This window comes from Plectrocnemia conspersa, unplaced genomic scaffold, assembly GCF_051122295.1.
Source record: "Plectrocnemia conspersa isolate PC_06_02 unplaced genomic scaffold, ASM5112229v1 ptg000009l, whole genome shotgun sequence".
Classification (NCBI taxonomy): Eukaryota; Metazoa; Arthropoda; class Insecta; order Trichoptera; family Polycentropodidae; genus Plectrocnemia; species Plectrocnemia conspersa.
The window spans coordinates 28,539,748-28,558,944 of record NW_028277173.1 but is presented as its reverse complement, the minus strand read 5'-3'; the positions used below and the strand labels follow the sequence as shown (position 1 = coordinate 28,558,944).

At 32.0% G+C, this 19,197-nt stretch overlaps 1 protein-coding gene across 2 annotated transcripts in view; it reads left to right on the top strand.

Moving 5' to 3' along the window:
- The window catches only part of Gprk1 (G protein-coupled receptor kinase 1), a 106,953-nt gene extending 88,714 nt beyond the window's left edge, over window positions 1-18,239 (top strand). Inside the window, exons 4-14 of one of the 2 annotated variants that reach the window (XM_088192910.1) lie at window positions 8,032-8,133; window positions 11,770-11,844; window positions 11,917-11,978; window positions 12,048-12,099; window positions 12,160-12,659; window positions 12,994-13,168; window positions 13,244-13,344; window positions 13,410-13,572; window positions 13,649-13,817; window positions 13,881-14,137; window positions 17,878-18,239. In XM_088192910.1, coding sequence (XP_088049036.1) covers window positions 8,032-8,133; window positions 11,770-11,844; window positions 11,917-11,978; window positions 12,048-12,099; window positions 12,160-12,659; window positions 12,994-13,168; window positions 13,244-13,344; window positions 13,410-13,572; window positions 13,649-13,817; window positions 13,881-14,137; window positions 17,878-18,057 — 1,836 coding nt within the window. In that variant the 3' untranslated portion in view covers window positions 18,058-18,239. Of the gene's footprint in view, window positions 1-8,031; window positions 8,134-11,769; window positions 11,845-11,916; window positions 11,979-12,047; window positions 12,100-12,159; window positions 12,660-12,993; window positions 13,172-13,243; window positions 13,345-13,409; window positions 13,573-13,648; window positions 13,818-13,880; window positions 14,138-17,877 lie in introns of both variants that reach the window. The other variant, XM_088192909.1, reaches the window with a different exon arrangement.
- Window positions 18,240-19,197: the final 958 nt, after the last annotated feature.

Genomic DNA, 19,197 nt, shown 5'->3' with positions numbered 1-19,197 from the left:
TTAATTTCGGTCTGCTGTGTTGATTGAGAAAGTCTTGGTTTATCACACAATTGATATAGAGTCCTAGCAGTTTTAAAAACAGTTTCTCTGGTTCCTTGTGTTCAGTTGCGTCGCGTATAAAATATTTTAATATATCATATAAAAGTATCATAAATATAGTTTGAATAATGAATTCAGATATATACACATAGTTCGATGACAATAAATCGATAAACTTAATATTTTCATACTATGAATAAATGTATTCATAAAAAAATAATTTAATTAAGGTTTTCAGTTAAAAAATATGTATTTATATGTTACACTGCACACGTTACGCGCAGATCAGCGGAATACGTCCTTCCGTCGCGTCTCCAATCCAATAGATTTCTCGCTGCAGCTTTGCCTTGTTGCTCGCACAGCTTCAGTGTTACCGTCTATATCAGCCCCCATCAGTACTACTGTTGTTTAAACTATAATTTTTCTCTACAAATAAGGTATTTTTATAATCAAAAAAATTGTTTCCGTGACATTATACAGATTATTACATTGATTTGTATATGGAAGATCTTATCTAATTTTAATAAAATAGATATTTTACATTCTAATTTTTTTAAACTGGTTTTCGAATTTAACAAATTAATCAGAAATAATCATAATCTGACAAATTTTGATACCGAAGTTCTTTAGTCATTCAATAATAATTTTAGGAAATTTTCCTCTTGTAAACCTACATGTTTATAGAGATGTTAGCTGAATTTTTTATACTGTTATTCATTGCCTAGCTAACGTATCATTTGTGTAGTTTATAGAGCTTAAATTAATTATTTATTGTCATGGTGAAAATAATGTAAATTAGGAATTGAAGCTGCTTAAAAAAAATATATAAATCGCTGAGATTAATCGGATTCTGGAAATAAACACACTTTCCCTTTTAAATGTGATAGTAAAGATCGTTCATTTAAATGTACTTGATGTCTTCCCAACTTATCGTGTATTTTTGCACAATTTTATTAGATTCAAATTCCTCAGTAGCATAATAGAGCTACTAACCTAGTGAGTAGAATGTGCTGTGGTAATTAACTGTAAATAAATTAGTATCCCGAGTTCTTTGTACGATTTTAAAGATATGGAAAATCAAAAATACATAATAAAATAAATAATTTGATACCTGCTCAGTCAAATTACTTTGTTTGTATCCAGCGTTTTAATCACTGTCAGGAATCAACAGAAACGATTACTGGTAGCGAATACTTTTGATCCACCGACACAATCCCTCGCTTTTATCGGCGTGTTTGATTGAATTTTGATGGGAATTTCAACAGCACCCGAAAAGCAAACATTTCATTCGCGTGACTACGGACGTCCGAGACAGATTAAGCCTCGAGTCCAAAAGCGGAATTCATATATGCGTGTTAATATAGTGTGGAATACATATAGATTCGGATCGCTAATTGTTGCCGAAAGAGGAACGCTTCGAATTTCCGATCGATGACGATTCGCGATGCGGAAATGTGAGCTGAGCGATAATGGAACGGGCGAGGATAAGAAGTAAAGTTAGAAACGCTTGTCGCCTCGTGGAATCCTCCGGGATGTGGGGCGTTCCGGACTTTCAAGACTTTCGGGATCCGGTGTCGAGTTAAATACGAGGATTTTCAACGATTCGCGATGGTGTACGGTGTTTTTCAAGTACTTTTATTATTTTATTGAAAGTAGTGGCAATTTTTCTCGATTTAATCTTGCTGATGTTCTTGGTCTTAATAATAAAATAGTATAATTTATCAGTTTATTTTATAAAATGCAGATGTCATTATCGAGAAAAGATAATCGTGTTATTGTTTAGCTCCATCTCCAAATTCAACCCTTTGTGAAAGCTTGGTTTTTAAGGTGTTCGTCCGATAATTACAAAGAAGAGTTAAACCAATACTTATCGATATGAAGTCATTCGTGTTTTTCTTTAGCTTATTTAAATTGTTTGTAATATTTTATGGCATTCAAAAGTCTGCGTGGCTTTCTTTTTATTATAAATTACTATTTTCTATTTAGCCGCGTAACTTATAGCTCACGCGAAATATTGAGAAGCCTATCTGATATCACCAAGGGCTTCATAGATGTTTTTTGTATAACTACAACTCTGTGCTTCATTTGGAACTTATTCAAGTCATATATCTATTAACAAATAGTTATTCGCCTCTATTTAAATTCACTTTTAATTTATTTGTATTAAACTATTGCGATTTTGTATTTGTTTTGATTTGTTTTGTAAAATGTGACACATTACTGCATAAAAAAACATTACTTTTTATATAGCCCCATAATACAATATATACGTGTTGCAATAATTTTTATTAATATATAGTCATGTAGCTCATATATAAACAAACAGAAAACGAACGTTTTCATTTTAAAGTACGTTTCCTAAGAATTTATAATCGGAAAATCATAAGCTTGCTTAGTGTGCTTCGCTTATATTTCCATTAAAGGAAGAGATAATTGTTTTTCAAAGAAACTTAAAAAAATTCTTGCTATACGTCCGCACTTGCCGACTCGCCTTTGACTGTCGCCTTCAGGCTCCTTAATACGCTGGCATTAGACATTGATCTATTTTAATGTCAGCTACGAGGAGCTGGTCCGGCTCGTATAATTTTTTTGTTTGCTTCCTTATATGTATTATATTATTTTAATTATATATTTTTTGTGTATTGAAATAATACAAGTATTGCTTTTAACCATCGTGACGCATTGGGGTAACTTGTTAGATTAGGATGGTCTTAATTTAATTTAAATAAATAAATATGTAATTCCAATGGTCCGCACTTGCCGACTCGCCTTTTACTGTCGCCTTCAGGCTCCTTAATACGCTGGCATTAGACATTGATCTGTTTTAATGTCAGCTACGAGGAGCTGACAATTTTTTTGTTTGCTTCCTTATATGTATTATTTTAATTATATATTTTTTGTTTATTGAAATAATACAATTATTGCTTTTAACCATCGTGACGCATTGGGATAACTTGTTAGGCTACGATAGTCTTAATTTAATTTAAATAAATAAATATGTAATTCCAATGGTGCCTGGATTTTTCCGGACACTGATTTTTGCCAACAAAGATTTTTCCGGACATGGTTTTTGCGGACTCAGGACTATAAAATATTTTTAATATTAAATTTAGATTGTTGAATTTTTAACTCTCTATCTACATTGAAAGCAATCAAATTTAATTGAAACAAATGAATCATTTTATTTTGAAAAACCGTTTGTCAGTGTTTTAAAATAACCGTTGATGGTATTTTGATTAATTTTATTAATAATTAAAAAACAATATTTTGAATATAATATTAAGAATAGTTTTTGTCCAAAATAATCAGTGTCCGCAAAAATCATGACCGGAAAAATCAGTGTTCGAAAAGATCGTGTCAGCAAAAATCACAATGAAATTATATTTTCACTACTATAAATATAATTTCACTAACTCAGCCAGTTAATATGTATTAAACAGTTGATTAATAATTTCACAGCTCAGTAAAACTGTATTTGACATTTATTAACAGAATTGTGACATCATATATTTCTAAAAAATACTGCAATATTTTAAATAAATTAAATGAAAACAATAGCTAGTTTTAGTACTTTTATCGCCATTAAAATTTGGGTTTCACTACGGATGGCTTCTATAGAAGTCATCAAGAAAATCATCAGTACTCATTGGGCACCTAAAGATGCCATAACTCTTTGAGCCTAATAATATGGTTATTTAGTATTATTTAAGGCTATTTACAATCTTAATTTAACGAACTATAATATTTAAAAAATATATGGCATAAAATTGTACATCAGTGAAAATATATTTTCCCTTATTCATAATATATATATATTCAGGTTTAATTTCACTGAAACGCTAGTAAAAATATAACCTCACATACAATAAGCATTAAAGTAATAAACATATTTATTAAACTAAAAATAAAATATTATTTAAATTTATTTTAATTACTATACAACACGAATATGAGTGTTTTTCTTCGATAAACCATTAAATCAATATATTAAGGCAGTAGTATTAGTACAAATTCGAAAATGATATTTGATATTATGAGGCTAAAATAATGGTTTATTGTTGGAATCTTCACATAGAGGTTTATTGTTTCCTTTTTGCTACTACACAATAGATTCATTGTTTATCGTGTGTCCAAAATACATACATTGGTTGAGGATACACATGAAACAATAATTCACTGCATCTATTATTATATCATTGGCTATCTATGATAATGAGTATTTTCACAAATAATAAAACTTGAATTCCAATCTAATAATAGCGCCATACTCGTAGATGACGTCTTTGACGATTTTCCCTTTTTTGGTTCTTTATTGAACCGTTTTTGTAAAACGTGCCGGATTGCCTCGTGTCGGGCAATATTGTTTTATGTAATCTGTTCGCTTCAACCCTCAAAGCCGATTGAAACATTAACGCAATACACAACTAAAACAATAGCGAAACGGTGGTGCGTGTGAGCTTTTAACGTAATCTATGATGGGATTTTATTTTTGAAATAGTATAAATTATAATTATTTATGTATATACATATTTAATTTGTAGATGTAGCTTATGTACGTGTGTGGTGTTGGTGAATAAGGTGAAGGTTTCGGGTCGAAACCGACTTGAAATTTGTTCGGGATAATCGGGAAAATGCCCAAACCCCAATTAAGAGATTGATTCATTATCCCCGATTCGTTCCCGAACGGACAGTGTCAGTTGCAACTCTGGCATAAAAGAGCTTTTTCGATTTCGTAGTATCCAGTATAGTTTGATAATATTATTTATAAAATAATGCTCACAAGCACTACTGGTATCTGTTATGCGCATGTCACATTGAACGCGTAATTTGTGTTTGACGATGCAGTTTGTCAAGCTCTTTATTTTTTAAATGACAACAAATACTTTTACTATAAATGAAATCAAGTCCAAACTATTCTAATGTTTGCACTACACTCTCTGGAAGTTTGCCAAGGTTGGCCAAGGACGGAGAATATAGTGGGTTACTTCGGTCGAGTACGGTCTAAAATCTCTCGGAAGTTGTCCGAGGTTACCGAGAACGGAAGGTAAAGTGGGGGTAATTCAGTCGAATTGGCCAGCTTCGAGCGCTTCCGAACATTGTCGGCAAACGGACCGAAGTCGGAGCTGCACTTTCGAGCGCGAGCGGTGAGATACTTCCCTTTCGCTCTCTCGCGTGTTAAGTGACGACAGTGAGATAGATAATAATATGGTGCTTTGCAAACTGAGATAGAACGAGTAACTCGGTTCAATTTTAGTATGCGCGTAGGCGTCCTATGATCAACACGCACGTCGAGCGCTGCATCGTGGTCACGTGATCAAGTTATAATACCACATGCTTATCGGGGACTTCAACACTCTTACTGACATCTTTGAATATTTTAGGGCACTAAAAGGGATTAATTATATTTTTGATAGTATATTCTTCTAACAGATATCGTTATTATATTTTTTTCATATAAAATTAAATAATTAGCGATACTTGATTTTGTTTAAAAAATCGTTTCGCATATCCTTATGTATTTACCTAGATCGGTTTATATAAATGTCACACCATAACCAATTCTTATTTAGAATCGATGGCGACAAATTCTAGGATCACAGGTCACAGATGTGGTGTTCGTATTGTAAAGTATCATTTTTATGCCTTATGGAATTTTGCAAAATCCGACAAAGATTTTGCGTAAATTGAATATTTACGATCGAAAAGTTTTCACTGATATTGTTTTGGTGAGCGCCCACACAAACTTTTGTTATTATCAGTAGCGTAATTTTAATGATATGACAATTTAAAAATTGCGATTATTTGGCACATTTTTCGATCGCGCGCAAATATTCCAGCTGTACGTGACAGCAGCCGCCGTGCGGACGTCATTCACGGCCGCCGTCCGGATGACATATGCAATTTGTGACGGTGTGGCCGCTACTTAGAAGTCGGTGACCTCGGACGACTTCAGTTGAACGGTTCGGATAACTTCCAGAGAGTGTAGTGCAAGCATTGTGAAGTCATAATTATCACTATTAGGGAGATTGCTGAAGAAGTTCGTATCTCGTACATTTATGTAGCGCAAGTATAAAACGAGTAGTACCCAAATATGTTTCAAAATTGCTGTACAATTGCTAAAAAAACTCGCCAACGAAACAATATAAAAGTTTAGGGGCTTATTTTTGCACATTTCTTCTTCTTTTTTTTTGAATAATAATAATTAGTAGTCCCTTGACATTGAAAAAGACGAAATTGTGTTTATATAAAATAAATATTATATGCACTCACATACTAGAAAATGCAAGTGATTCGTTTGCTCTTGTTTTTTTGCGGCGTTTTTGTTGATCAATCCTGCTGTGTAAAAAATGTTCGCTAAGGGTAGACAGTTTATAGAATATATACATACATATATCATCACATTTTTTTAAATTACACTCTTGTGTCTGTGACCAATTCGCATTTAACAAAAACGAGGAATATAAAACTTTTTATACGTAATGAAATATGAGAAAAAAATATTTTATTGATTATTTTAACCATTTTAAATTTTAAGGAAAAAGACATACATAAATTATCGTTCAAAGTTTTAAATTTAGTCAGTTTAGTGTAAAGAACCGCAAATGTTCAAGACATTAGTTGTTCTCCAAACAAAATGTCTGAACATTGGTTGTTTTTCCGAAATCTGATATTTTTGCCTTCATTTTTGCTGTTGTAAAAATGGTGGTGCTATGATTTTTTCCTTAATGAATCTTGTAGAGAATGCCAAGCACTATCCAAAGTAGAAATTGGCACTCTTTTTATATAAAGTCTTCAATTATGAATGGATAATAATTTAATAAGAATAACATTAAATAGATAACAGATCAGTTATCGTGTTTTGTAGATTTTATAATATTATTGTTGGATATTCTTTAATTTTTAATAAGAACACTAGTTAATATTATATTACAGCTGAATCTAACTGTAATACCAGTGTATGTAAAACAATTTGAACGATTTCTTCAGTACATAAACATTATTTTTTATGATACGACCTTCTTAAATTTTATTATCATACTTTTCGGTATACTAATAGTATTTAATGTTTATATTTATAAATCATGAAATTATATTTTCGATGATTAAAAAAAAAACGAAGCTACAAAACCATATGTTGAAATATATTAACCGTAAATGCAGTTAGCATGTTAATTTATTACACTTTAGTTATGGTTTATTATATCCATATAAACTCATAGTCATGATAATAACTCAATAATGTATTTTTAATCAGGGTCGTTATCAAACAGCGCCAGCGGTCTATTCTCAACCTTTTTTTTTTACCAAGTTGACATTGAAATTGATTATATACCAATTTTTGAATTATTTTCTCTGTTCTGATGCATTGATTTATTGGAAACACCGTATATAGTTAACCATAAACTGTGCTTATGTGGAATCATGTTTGATTACTTTATTACCAAAAATTTCTGAAACCTTCACCGCGATCCAATTCGCGCTAACGATAACAAGCTCTAATTAAATCGAGGAATCTTAATATAACGTCTAGCGTCCATTGCTTTCAGGGTCGGCGATGCAAATTTACGACCTTCCATGACACATACATACATATGTGCATATTCTTATCGCCGTCCTTTCGATCTCGCCTTTGGCATTTTTTCACGCTGGAAACTTTGGCACAAGGCTCGAGGGGCAGGCGGCTCTTAGTGCTACACACGTGTACTGGGTCAAGAGTGTGGAGTGCTCCATAGCGAAATACTCTGTTTACGGTACCGATCGCTTAAAATCTGACAAGAGCCCCTCCCCCCGTCGGAATGTTGTTTGACCTAATTTTTGGCGGCTGTGGGTCGCAGCCCTACCCGTTCTTCCTGCTTCGATCCAAACTGTTAGCCTCCCCGGGCGTCTGGTCCTGGCTTTTCATCCACCCACTCCTCCTTTCCATCCCCCGCCGCCACCTTGACTAATTTCAGATTTCTATTATTCACATTAACGCTGGATTGCTTGTTTCAGATCAAACTCTACGAAAAACAGGAGTGTCCCGACGAGAGGCGGAAGATCGCGAGAGACATATACGACAATTTTATTATGAAGGAATTGCTAGCTCATGCGCACGTAAGTACTGGAGACGTTCAATAAGCGGTGCTTTTTTACGTGCGGTCCGCTTATGTATTCGAGATAAATAAAACGGTCGCATTTTTTGTCGCGCAAAACATCAATGATTAAAATTTTCAGAGTTACAGATAGACGTGTTCAAATTATTAGACTCAATAAACATTATTATTATTTTTTAAATTTATTTGAACCTTACGTAACACCCACATCATATTAAAAATGATGTCCTAATGTTTGTTTTGTAGGAAATAATTAACCTTAGTTGCCATATTATTTTTATTATGAGGGCCGACCGGCTAAGGGCAAAGTCCCGGCGTTGGGACCTCTTACGTTAAATTATCACTGCTCGAACGTAGCTCGAATCCGTTATCCGGCATTTAGCGGAGAGAAGAGGGTTCTCATAACCAATTTTTTTTAGATTTGCATGTTTTACCAAAATTCATTATTTTTTTGACAGCGGTACTTATCTGGTCCTGAAAAGTGGTTTAGCATAGCATGGTCGTCACATAATATTAAATTATTATATTGTTCTATGAGATTTAATTAGCTACTTGTTTTGGTACGACTGTATTTATAATTACGTGACAGTGCCTAATAGTTCAGAAGCCTCTCCTAGTCCATATACTGCGCTGGATAGCCAAAATATCAGATGATGCTTGTTAGCTAGCTTTCAAATGTCTTGTCTTGGTGAAAGTCTATAGCGCCTACTGTTCTGCTGGATGATGTTCTGATGATTTACGAGACAGTGTTTTAAGGTTTGAACTTTGCGTGTTCGTATCACGTTGGGGTCACCAATTTAAGGTTGGAGAACCCTAGGGAGTGTGACTTCGTAACCAGTGAGAAACAGATGGAATCTAGTTAGAGTTTTATTAGATCATATTTACACGTGTTGCGACAGATGTTAAATGGCGCGATGTTTTCTCCGAGCAGTGGTGGAGAACCTGGCGCAGGGATGATGTTTGTGGGAGATTGATCCCTCTGTTGCGGTGCTCGAATGATAATATCCAGGGCTGCAAAGCTTGCTGACCAAGAAGAGAATGTCCTTAAGATTATTACCATTATGATATTTCGACGACAGTGATTGTCAATCGTTTTTCCCCAGAATTTAAGAAGTAAAAAAAAACTATTACAATTGTTGAGGCTTTTGAAAGCTTGTAACACAAAATATGTGAGTCTAGTAGTCTGAACATGAATATGTATGTTCATGTGTAATTATATAAATTAATTTCATAAAATTAGATTTTATTTTGTAATGGTCTGCAAATGTGAACAAAAATTCACAATCAACATTATCAATAAGCAAATTCAGCAAGTCTGTGAATGTGAATGAAAGTGGATGTAAAATGGCGTTTCATATACGAGCTTTATGAGAAATGCCAGATGTAGATTTTTCATTTTAGTTGATAGCTCGACATTACTCTGTATAATGTATTCATATTTTAGGTTATTGCGAATTTTTCGCTACTTATTTAACGCCCCTCGTACGTATTATGTGGTGCTTACGATGTTATTGTGATTAAGGTCAGGGTTATTTTTCGGTTAAATGTATTAGCATTTTTCATTTATAAATGTTAACAAGGTGTTGATTTATGACATTATGTTCAATGTTAAATGATAATATATAAGCAGGTTGAAAAATGATATATTTATTCACAATTATTGTGGGTTGTCTTAATATTTTATAAATAAAACGCAAACGGAAATATGAACTTTAAATGAGTTTGTATTTTAAGTCTTTAGTAGCTCACAATTTTCACTAATTCATATACAAATAAATATTATATTAAAAATTAGTTCACGTTTTTCTCCATTTGAGAAATATAGCGAAGCTATTTTTGTTAAAAATTGTTTTGAATTTATCATAGGTGGAAATATACATAAATATCATTTATGTATATAAATATCATTTATGTATACAAATGAGATTGTGAATTGCGAAAAATGGTGAAAAAACGCCTTAATAATTAAAAAAAAATTAAATTACAATAACAATACTTAAATTTGAGAACATAAACTTATGTTCCAAAGACAGTTCACTATGAAATATTACAAAAATTTGATGTCGCAAAACTTCAATATTTAAATATTTTTAACCCTATCGCAAAATTATGCTTGAGGAAAATAATACTGTCGAGCAGTGGCGTAGCTAGGGTATGTGCCGCCCGGGGCAATCCTTAAAATTGCCTCCCCCACATACATTTTTTGCAGGGTCATAAAATCAGCATTTCTTAAAATAATAAATTGATTATTGTTAAGCTCTTGCTATTCGTAGATTTACATAAATTTTAGTTTATTCAGGGTTAAGAACCACACTAGACGATTCCATCGCGAATATGCCGCCCCCAAGCAAGTGCCGCCCGGGGCGGCCCCCCCCCCCCATAGTCTTTAAAATCAATGCAAATAGATATAGTAAATTTAAAAATAACTTTTAAAATTAAAAAAAAACACTTCTAAGATTACTATGCAATTTTTTTTCAAAAAAAAAAAAAGATCAAGGAATAACTTATGAACTAGAATATATTATTCAGTGACTTCCCAATCTTAAAGCTCTCATAAATTATTCGATTCCTAATAAATACTTTCAAATCAAACTAATAGTTCTTCGTTAACTGAGTACAGACCCTACATTTCATTCTAGTAAAGATAAAAAAATATAAGAAATCCACAACATAATATGTAAATTTAAAAAAAAAACAGTACTGATGAATGGATGTAAATATAATTTAAGAAAAATAGGATATACTAGGAACTAAATTAAATTACTTAATAAATAAAGCACACCTGAGGGAGAAATACTTGATAATTAAAAGATTGCTACTACTATACCTATAGCTAAAATAAAAAATAGTAAAGGGGTTGAGGAAATGAGACCAATTAACAAATTGCCTTTTATAGAAAAGGTAATGGAAGAACTAGTAATTAAACAATTAAAAGATTTCATTATTTATCAAAATATTTTATGTGAACAACAATCGGGATTCAGTGAAAAGCATTCCATTAAGACTAATAATTGGTTGTTGGCCAAGAATACAAAAAAAAACAATAGTGCAGTTTTCTTAGGTTTCAAGAGAGCCTTCGAAATAATAGACATAAGCACAGTGTTAAAAAATTAGATATTATATGTTTAAATGAAATAGTTTTAAAATGGTCTAATAATTATTTAAAAAAGAGAGTACCACAGGGATCCAAATTAGGACCGTTGTTGTTTATAATATATAATAATAAATAATATAGAAAAATGTAAAATTCATCTGTTTGTGGACGACACTTTAATTCATTGCTTAAGTGATAATGTTAAAAAAGTTGTAGATAACTTAAATAACGAATTAAGTACAGTAGACCCCCCAATAACACGTGTAGTTGGAGGACTAGAAAATACTCATACAATTTTTTGCAATACGTACGTACAAATCAGGCGCATGTGGTGAGATATTATCCCTTTGACTCGCTCACACATAAAGTAATGGTCATTCAAATAGCACGTCCCTAACTTACCGTGCTATTGGGGGGTTTATTGTATATGTATATATACATATATTATACTTTTTTATATATTTTATCTGTCATTCTTGTTTAATAGATTATGATAAATTATGTAAAAATAATGCAAATATACAACTTTATTTTATTTTTCAGGACTATTCAAAAGAATGTGTATCACATGTACAGAAACATTTAATGAAAAATGAGGTACCTGTTAACTTATTTGAGGTAATTAACATCATATTAATTTTTAATAAATATTTAGCTTTCGTTTCAAATAACATTTCAATCTGATTGCAGCCATATATAGAAGAAATCTTCCAACATCTTAGAGGAGAGCCATTTAAAAGTTTTTTAGAAAGGTCAGTTACATACTTTATCTATTCGACGATTAACTGACAATGTGCTTATATTTATTTGTGTCATTACAGTGATAAATACACAAGATTTTGCCAATGGAAAAATTTAGAGTTAAACATTCAAGTGAGTATGAAACATAAATGTTATTAACGGATAACATATTAACTCTGATTATTATTCTAGTTAACCATGAACGACTTCAGCGTGCACCGGATCATCGGCCGCGGTGGATTCGGCGAAGTCTATGGCTGTCGAAAGGCTGACACAGGGAAGATGTATGCCATGAAGTGCCTCGACAAGAAGAGGATCAAGATGAAGCAGGGCGAGACGCTGGCGCTGAACGAGCGAATAATGCTGTCGCTCGTCAGTACGGGAGTCGACTGTCCGTTCATTGTGTGCATGACGTACGCCTTCCACACACCCGATAAGCTATGCTTCATCCTCGATTTAATGAACGGTGGCGACTTGCACTATCACCTCAGCCAGCATGGTGTATTCAACGAACCAGAGATGAAGTTTTACGCTGCGGAAGTTATCTTAGGTTTAGAACATATGCATAAAAGACATATAGTGTATCGCGATTTAAAACCGGCGAATATATTACTAGACGAACACGGACACGTTAGAATATCCGATTTAGGGCTGGCGTGCGACTTTTCAAAGAAGAAACCACATGCGAGCGTGTAAGTATTTATTGTTATTAATTGCTTTTTCGGGAAAAACGTGCTATACTATTTAAATTGATTTAAGACCATATCTGGGAGATGTAGGTTGATTCGCATCTCGTCTTTTGTATCCTTCGATGTATATAAACAACTTGGAAATTTGTTCGAAACTTAAAATGTCTTACTATCGATCTTTAAAAATATTTTTAACATTTTATTAATGCTCTGTAGTTCTTCAAATTATTATACTAAAATATAATTTATGTCAATTAACATGTTCTTTCCCGATTAGTCAATTTTTTTTTAGATATTCAATTGATATTTGCTTAAACAATTTTTTTTTTTATTTCAGAGGTACTCACGGATACATGGCTCCCGAGGTGCTATCGAAAGGCACCGCATACGATTCATCGGCAGATTGGTTTAGCTTCGGATGCATGCTTTATAAATTACTCAAAGGACATTCTCCGTTCCGCCAGCACAAAACCAAAGATAAGCACGAAATTGATAGGATGACGTTAACAATGGTGGTTATTTCGACATTGTATATTCGAGCGGTATTTTAAATTTAACGTTGGTGTTAATATTATTTTGCTTTTTAGAATGTTGAGTTACCGGATTCATTTAGTCCTAATTTAAAAGGCTTATTAGAAGGTCTCTTACAAAGAGATATTGATAAGCGGTTAGGATGTAAAGGAAATGGGTGAGTTATTAATATTTTTAAATCATTTTAAATCCATCGGCATTGAATTTATATTGTTTTTATAGTGCCGATGAAGTTAAAGATCATCCATTCTTCGCTGGAATCGATTGGCAACAAGTATACCATCAAAAATACACGCCACCCCTTATACCACCACGAGGAGAGGTCAATGCTGCTGATGCTTTCGATATCGGTTCTTTTGACGAAGAGGATACGAAAGGCATTAAGGTTATTATAATAACCATTTATGTTGTTTAATTTTTTTAATTATTTTCGATTAATGTATTTTTAAATGTAATTATAGCTAACTGAAGCTGATCAGGAACTATATAAGAACTTCCCATTGGTAATATCTGAGAGATGGCAAGTGGAGGTAGCTGAAACGGTATTCGAAACAATAAATCAGGAAGCTGATAAACTTGAAAATAAAAAGAAGGCAAAACAGAAACAGAAGTTTGATGCTGATGAAAAAGGTAGTGAAAGTATTCAAGATATAATTTTAAAATATGTTTTTTAACGACTCTTTTGTTCGATAGAATCTGATTGTATCTTACATGGTTATGTGAAGAAACTCGGTGGTCCATTCGCTTCAGCCTGGCAGTCTCGATACGCAAAATTATATCCTAATAGGCTAGAATTACATCACCCGGAAGGATCTACGGGGAGCAGACCTCCGGAGCTGATCTTCCTTGATACGGTCCAAGAAGTCGCACGGGATTTGACTAACGTTAGAGGAGAACAGTCCATTGTGCTGCGCACCAAAGGAGACAACAAGATTGTTCTTACTAATAGCGTAAGTTAATATTATTATTAATAATATATCAACACTCAAAAAATTGTGAACTAATTGAGCAACCCTAATTGTACTCCTTTGTTATGTTAATTGACATGATCAATGCCCGGCAGTTACATATTCGAATACTAAATATATTCACTCGTTTTTTATTTATTAGTTATTCGAATATTTGTCCAACTACTCGTTCATATTTATAGTGGAATATTTTAATTTAAAAAAAAAATCAAAAACTGATCAATACGTAACTCTTTTCGATCAGATGCTACTTCCATTTATTATTATTATTATTGTTTTAAATCATTCAATTTATTTTGTATTTTATGAAAATAAATATTAAATAAATAATTTCTGTAGTAATGTATGTTTATTTTATCGATTATGATTTTTTCGGGTAATTGTTATTACTGCCATTCATTTATTTTCAGTTTGCTTATTTTTATTTTGAATTGGAATACATGTGAGTGTTTCGATTATTTTGCTTTCAATAAAAGACTAATGCACTGCAGTGTTACGGAGCTATCCTCTGTGTAATAAACATGGGATGCTATGTGGTGGGTACCCAGTTGTCATAAACCGTGTGATAAACATGGGAATTTATGTGACAGGGCGTCTCAATATTCTTGTTCTCAAGAACCTTTTTCGTCAATTTAAAAATTAGCGTCAATCGAGTTCATATATCTTTATCTTTTAAGACCCATAAGCAAAGACCAAAATATTTTTTTTTTAAAAAGTTTTATAAATAAAACCATTTCGTGTTGGTAATTGTTAAAGACCATTAAATTAATGATGTTGAATAAAAAAATAGTTTTTCAATCATGAAATAAGGTTTCGTGTTTTATTTTTTTATTTTTATCTATGATCTTTTTTATAATAAAAAATATGTTTTAAATGCTAGGTTTACAGATATAAACCTGTCAATTTGACGGGTGTCATTAAAAGTAGGTATATAGTGACCAGAATTTAAAAAAAAAGAAGTTTCTGAAAGTGTAAATAGTGTTGCATTGTTCAAATATAAAAAGTAAAAAACTCGGCAAAAATACTGTCTGATACAAATCAAATCAAAAACCCGTCAATTTGACGGGTGCCGTAAATCTAGTGGAATTTATACGTACTGCATATAGTTCTTAACATATTAAAAAAAAAAATGATTAAAATAACATAAAAATTACGAAATTCATGTTTTTTTTTAAAAATGATCTTTAAATTGCGTTTCAGACGAATGACTAAATTTTCCGATCGCAAAGAAGTACAGTTGTGTATTATATCTTAAGTCATTGTGTATTATAATTTATGCAGATATTTATTCACCCCTCCCCCCAATGTACAGTTGAATTATCTGCAGCTGAATTGCTCTCTCTTTTTAACCCGTAACAACTAAATAAAATAATGAAAAAAAATATTTTGTTGTTGCCGAAATTACTTATATTTTCAAGTTAATACAGGCGGCCCTTGACTTTCGCACATAATTGGTTCCTGAAAATGTGTGCGAATGTTGAATGTTCGATAATAGAGGGAAGTAAAAAAAATTGAAATTATGTGTATTTTAAAATATTTATTTATCAAGTAAATATAAGATGTTTAAGAGACGCTTAAGATACATGTTTAAGTGGGGTTTCCTTTGAAAAGTTATCAAGAGTTAACTGTTTTCCACTATTCTTTTTCTTTTCTTCATATAGTATTTTATAACATGCTATGTCTTTATTGATCGCCCTACGCACTTGAGATATGCGTTCTCCATTGGGATCACAATCTTCCATAATATTTAAAAATATGTCAAAGTGCGTGAAGGCTTCATTCATATTTTTCATTGTTAAAGAGTTTTCCAAAATAAACCTGTCTCATCTAGATTAAATATTTGGCTAGAGGAATATTCTCCATCTTCAATAATTTTGGATAATTAGGAAATAAATTCTTTTACAGCATCTTTATCCGCATCAGCCGATTCACCAGTAAATTTAATATTATGAAAAGAATACCTCATTTTAAAATTGTAAAACTAACCGTTACTTGCTTGAAAAACTGTGTTAAAATCTTTTTTTTAATTTATCCTTCCAATCTTTGTGCAAACTAAGAGCTTTTGCTTGAATAATTGAAATACTCAAGAGGGACATCTTTTTGATGTTGGTCATCGATCCATGATGACAAAGAATTTTCCAATTCATCCATGTTTTTTTTTTTCGTATTTTTTTGGAAACATATTTTTAAAGATTGTGGAAATATATCTTTAATTTTCACAATTTTGAACGTATTCCTTAATTTTATTTTTATTTTGCAAAATTGAACATATCGTAGATCTGTTTCTATCATACGAACGTCTGATTGAAGCAAAAAATTCACCGCTATCGGAACGTCTAATAATTTCCATCTTTGTCTCGAATCGTGTGAAGTTTATGAGTCTTTGATTTATTTTTGTTCGTATAAACACTGAAGTTTTTCCGTTTCTCACTCATGTTTATAATTTTTTTTTAATTTTAAATTTAAAAAATGTTTTTTTTAAAATGTACGAAATAGCGAATTGTGCGAAAGTCCAACGTTCGAAAGTCGAGGGCCCCCTGTATTGTACATCTGTGGACATTCTCAATGGCTGGTATTTAATTTTTTAATCCCTTTCAAATTAATATAAAAAATATTAAATTTTCAGTCTTACATTTTAACCAGTAGATATATTTCTACTAGCGAAAATAGGCGCTAGTGAATTTATATGCTGTTCTAAAATGTCTAATACCCAATTTGACAGTTGCGAAACGTCCATTTGCTGTTCAAACCCAAACCAAACCAATTATAGTTTTAGAACTTTCATTAAGTCAAGTACAAAATATAATATAAACTAAGCCAACTTAATTCTCAACGAAAAAATTAGCAGAATAGGACTTACAGACAGATGTCGCATCTCGCATATTGCTCTATAGTTTGTCTGCATTTCGATATAACACTATGTTTTAAAAATTTTCCTTACTGATATTAATATGGACTTCTGATATGAGAGTTTTGATTAAAGCATATTGAAATCGAATTTTGACCAATAGGAGAGCGCAAAAAACAATTATCCTTTTTAAGAAGTCAAAAATCCACGTCAAAAGCAATAAAATTGTGTCGGCGCCGTCGCAGTGGGAATGCTCGTTATCGAGCGTTCCCACTGCGATGGCGCCGACACGATTTTATTGCTTTTGACGTGGATTTTTGACTTCTTAAAAAGGATAATTGTTTTTTGCGCTCTCCTATTGGTCAAAATTCGGTTTAGATATGCTTCATTTGACTCTAAAAAGATTTTGATTATAAAAAGTCTTAATATGAAAGCTATATAACCGAGAGCTTAAACTGCGACTGCTTTTGTGACTGCATTTTTGAACATGTACCGAACTGAAATAAACCGATATTTTTTCAGACAAAAATAACGTTTTTTCCAGATTCCGGTTCGAAGCCCTGGTTTTTACATTGCAAAGACGTGCAAACCTCAAACTGAGCATGTATAAATAAAAACCCTGAAAATTCAATTAAAATTTAAAACACTTCTCTTTCTTTAAATTTACAATACTATTAAGAACAGTTTAAATATTATTTATAGTTCAAAGTACTCATTCGCTTTGTGAGTAGTGAAGGGGTAGTAAAGAGTAGTAATCAAATTCAATTTTTCTCACTTTAGTATCATGATGCATGTCTGTTACCCGAGCAAGTGTACGAGTGGGCTAAAAACTCAATATGATTTTATTTTAATGCTATTATTATTTCTTTTACAGGACGAAATCGGCTTAAAAGAATGGGCTTTATCGCTGCGATCAGCTCACAAGTGTTCCCAAGAGTTGCTTTCTTCCATGGCTAAAAAGGCGGGTAAGATCTACGGAACCACAGATGGCGTCCGTGACGGCATGCAGCCCAACAGCCAACAGCGCAACACAAACGGCGGTAACAACAACTAGCACGAGCTGCCAGCACCTCCTGTCCGAGGTGCGAAGATGTTTCGTCGATCAAAGAGCGCAATGCAACTTATTAAGTAAAATAATAATAAAAATATTATTCAGTGGTTAGCTGACTTTGTAATAATTCTTAGCAATGTCGCTTAGAAATGCTACGTACAGATATTTAATAATAATAATAAAAATAATAATATGTAAACATATATGTTGTGTATTAATGTGTATTTGTATATATACATATATATATATAAAGTTTTCGATCATAGAGTGAATTGAACACTTTCATTTCTTAAAAGTGTCGTTTATTTATTTTTAATAGTTTTTTTGTTGTATATGTATATTTATACATATATGCGTTGCATATATACAATGTATTTATATGTGATCGAAGGCATTGGGCTATTGAAAAAGAGTGTGCGTTTTAACGATGTTGAGTTTGTTACGATGTTAATACTGTTATTGAAACGTGCTCGAACAGTGAATTTTCTAAATCAAATCATCATTGTGCTTGTCTTAAAAGTGTGCGTAATACTCTACAAAGTTTCATGTATTGCGTTGATCGAGTGTTAACGAACAGAAGCAATTGATAGTTTTAAGAACAATAGTCAGTGCCAATTCGGAAATGCAAAAATCGGCCGATTGCGTATGATTTACATCTGTAAGTTCTGTAAAGTAAAGTACAAAGTATCAAGCAATAATTTTTCTTCATCATAAACGCATTCGAGTTCACTTCGACATTAAAATGCTCATTTTTCATACGTGAGTGCGTGAGAGTTGAACTTTTACTGTCATTATTTTCTCTGAATATTTCGGAATTTACGGTCATAATCTGTTATCGATCGGTCGGTTTTAGTGGTAATAAAATTAATTTTTCATCATATCTACCGTTTTTAGACGTAATGTTTTAATTTTAATAAATTGCTTAATATATACACAAAAGTTTTCAATATGTTTTTATTTGTTTATATATGATTTTATTGTAATACATATTGTTTATATTGGATCATAACTTTACTTAATGTTATAAATTGCAGAAATTATATATTTTAATATTTTCTAGATTCATATATTATATACAAAATATAAAAATCAAATATATCCGTAGCATACATACATACATTCATATAATACGTATAAAAATTG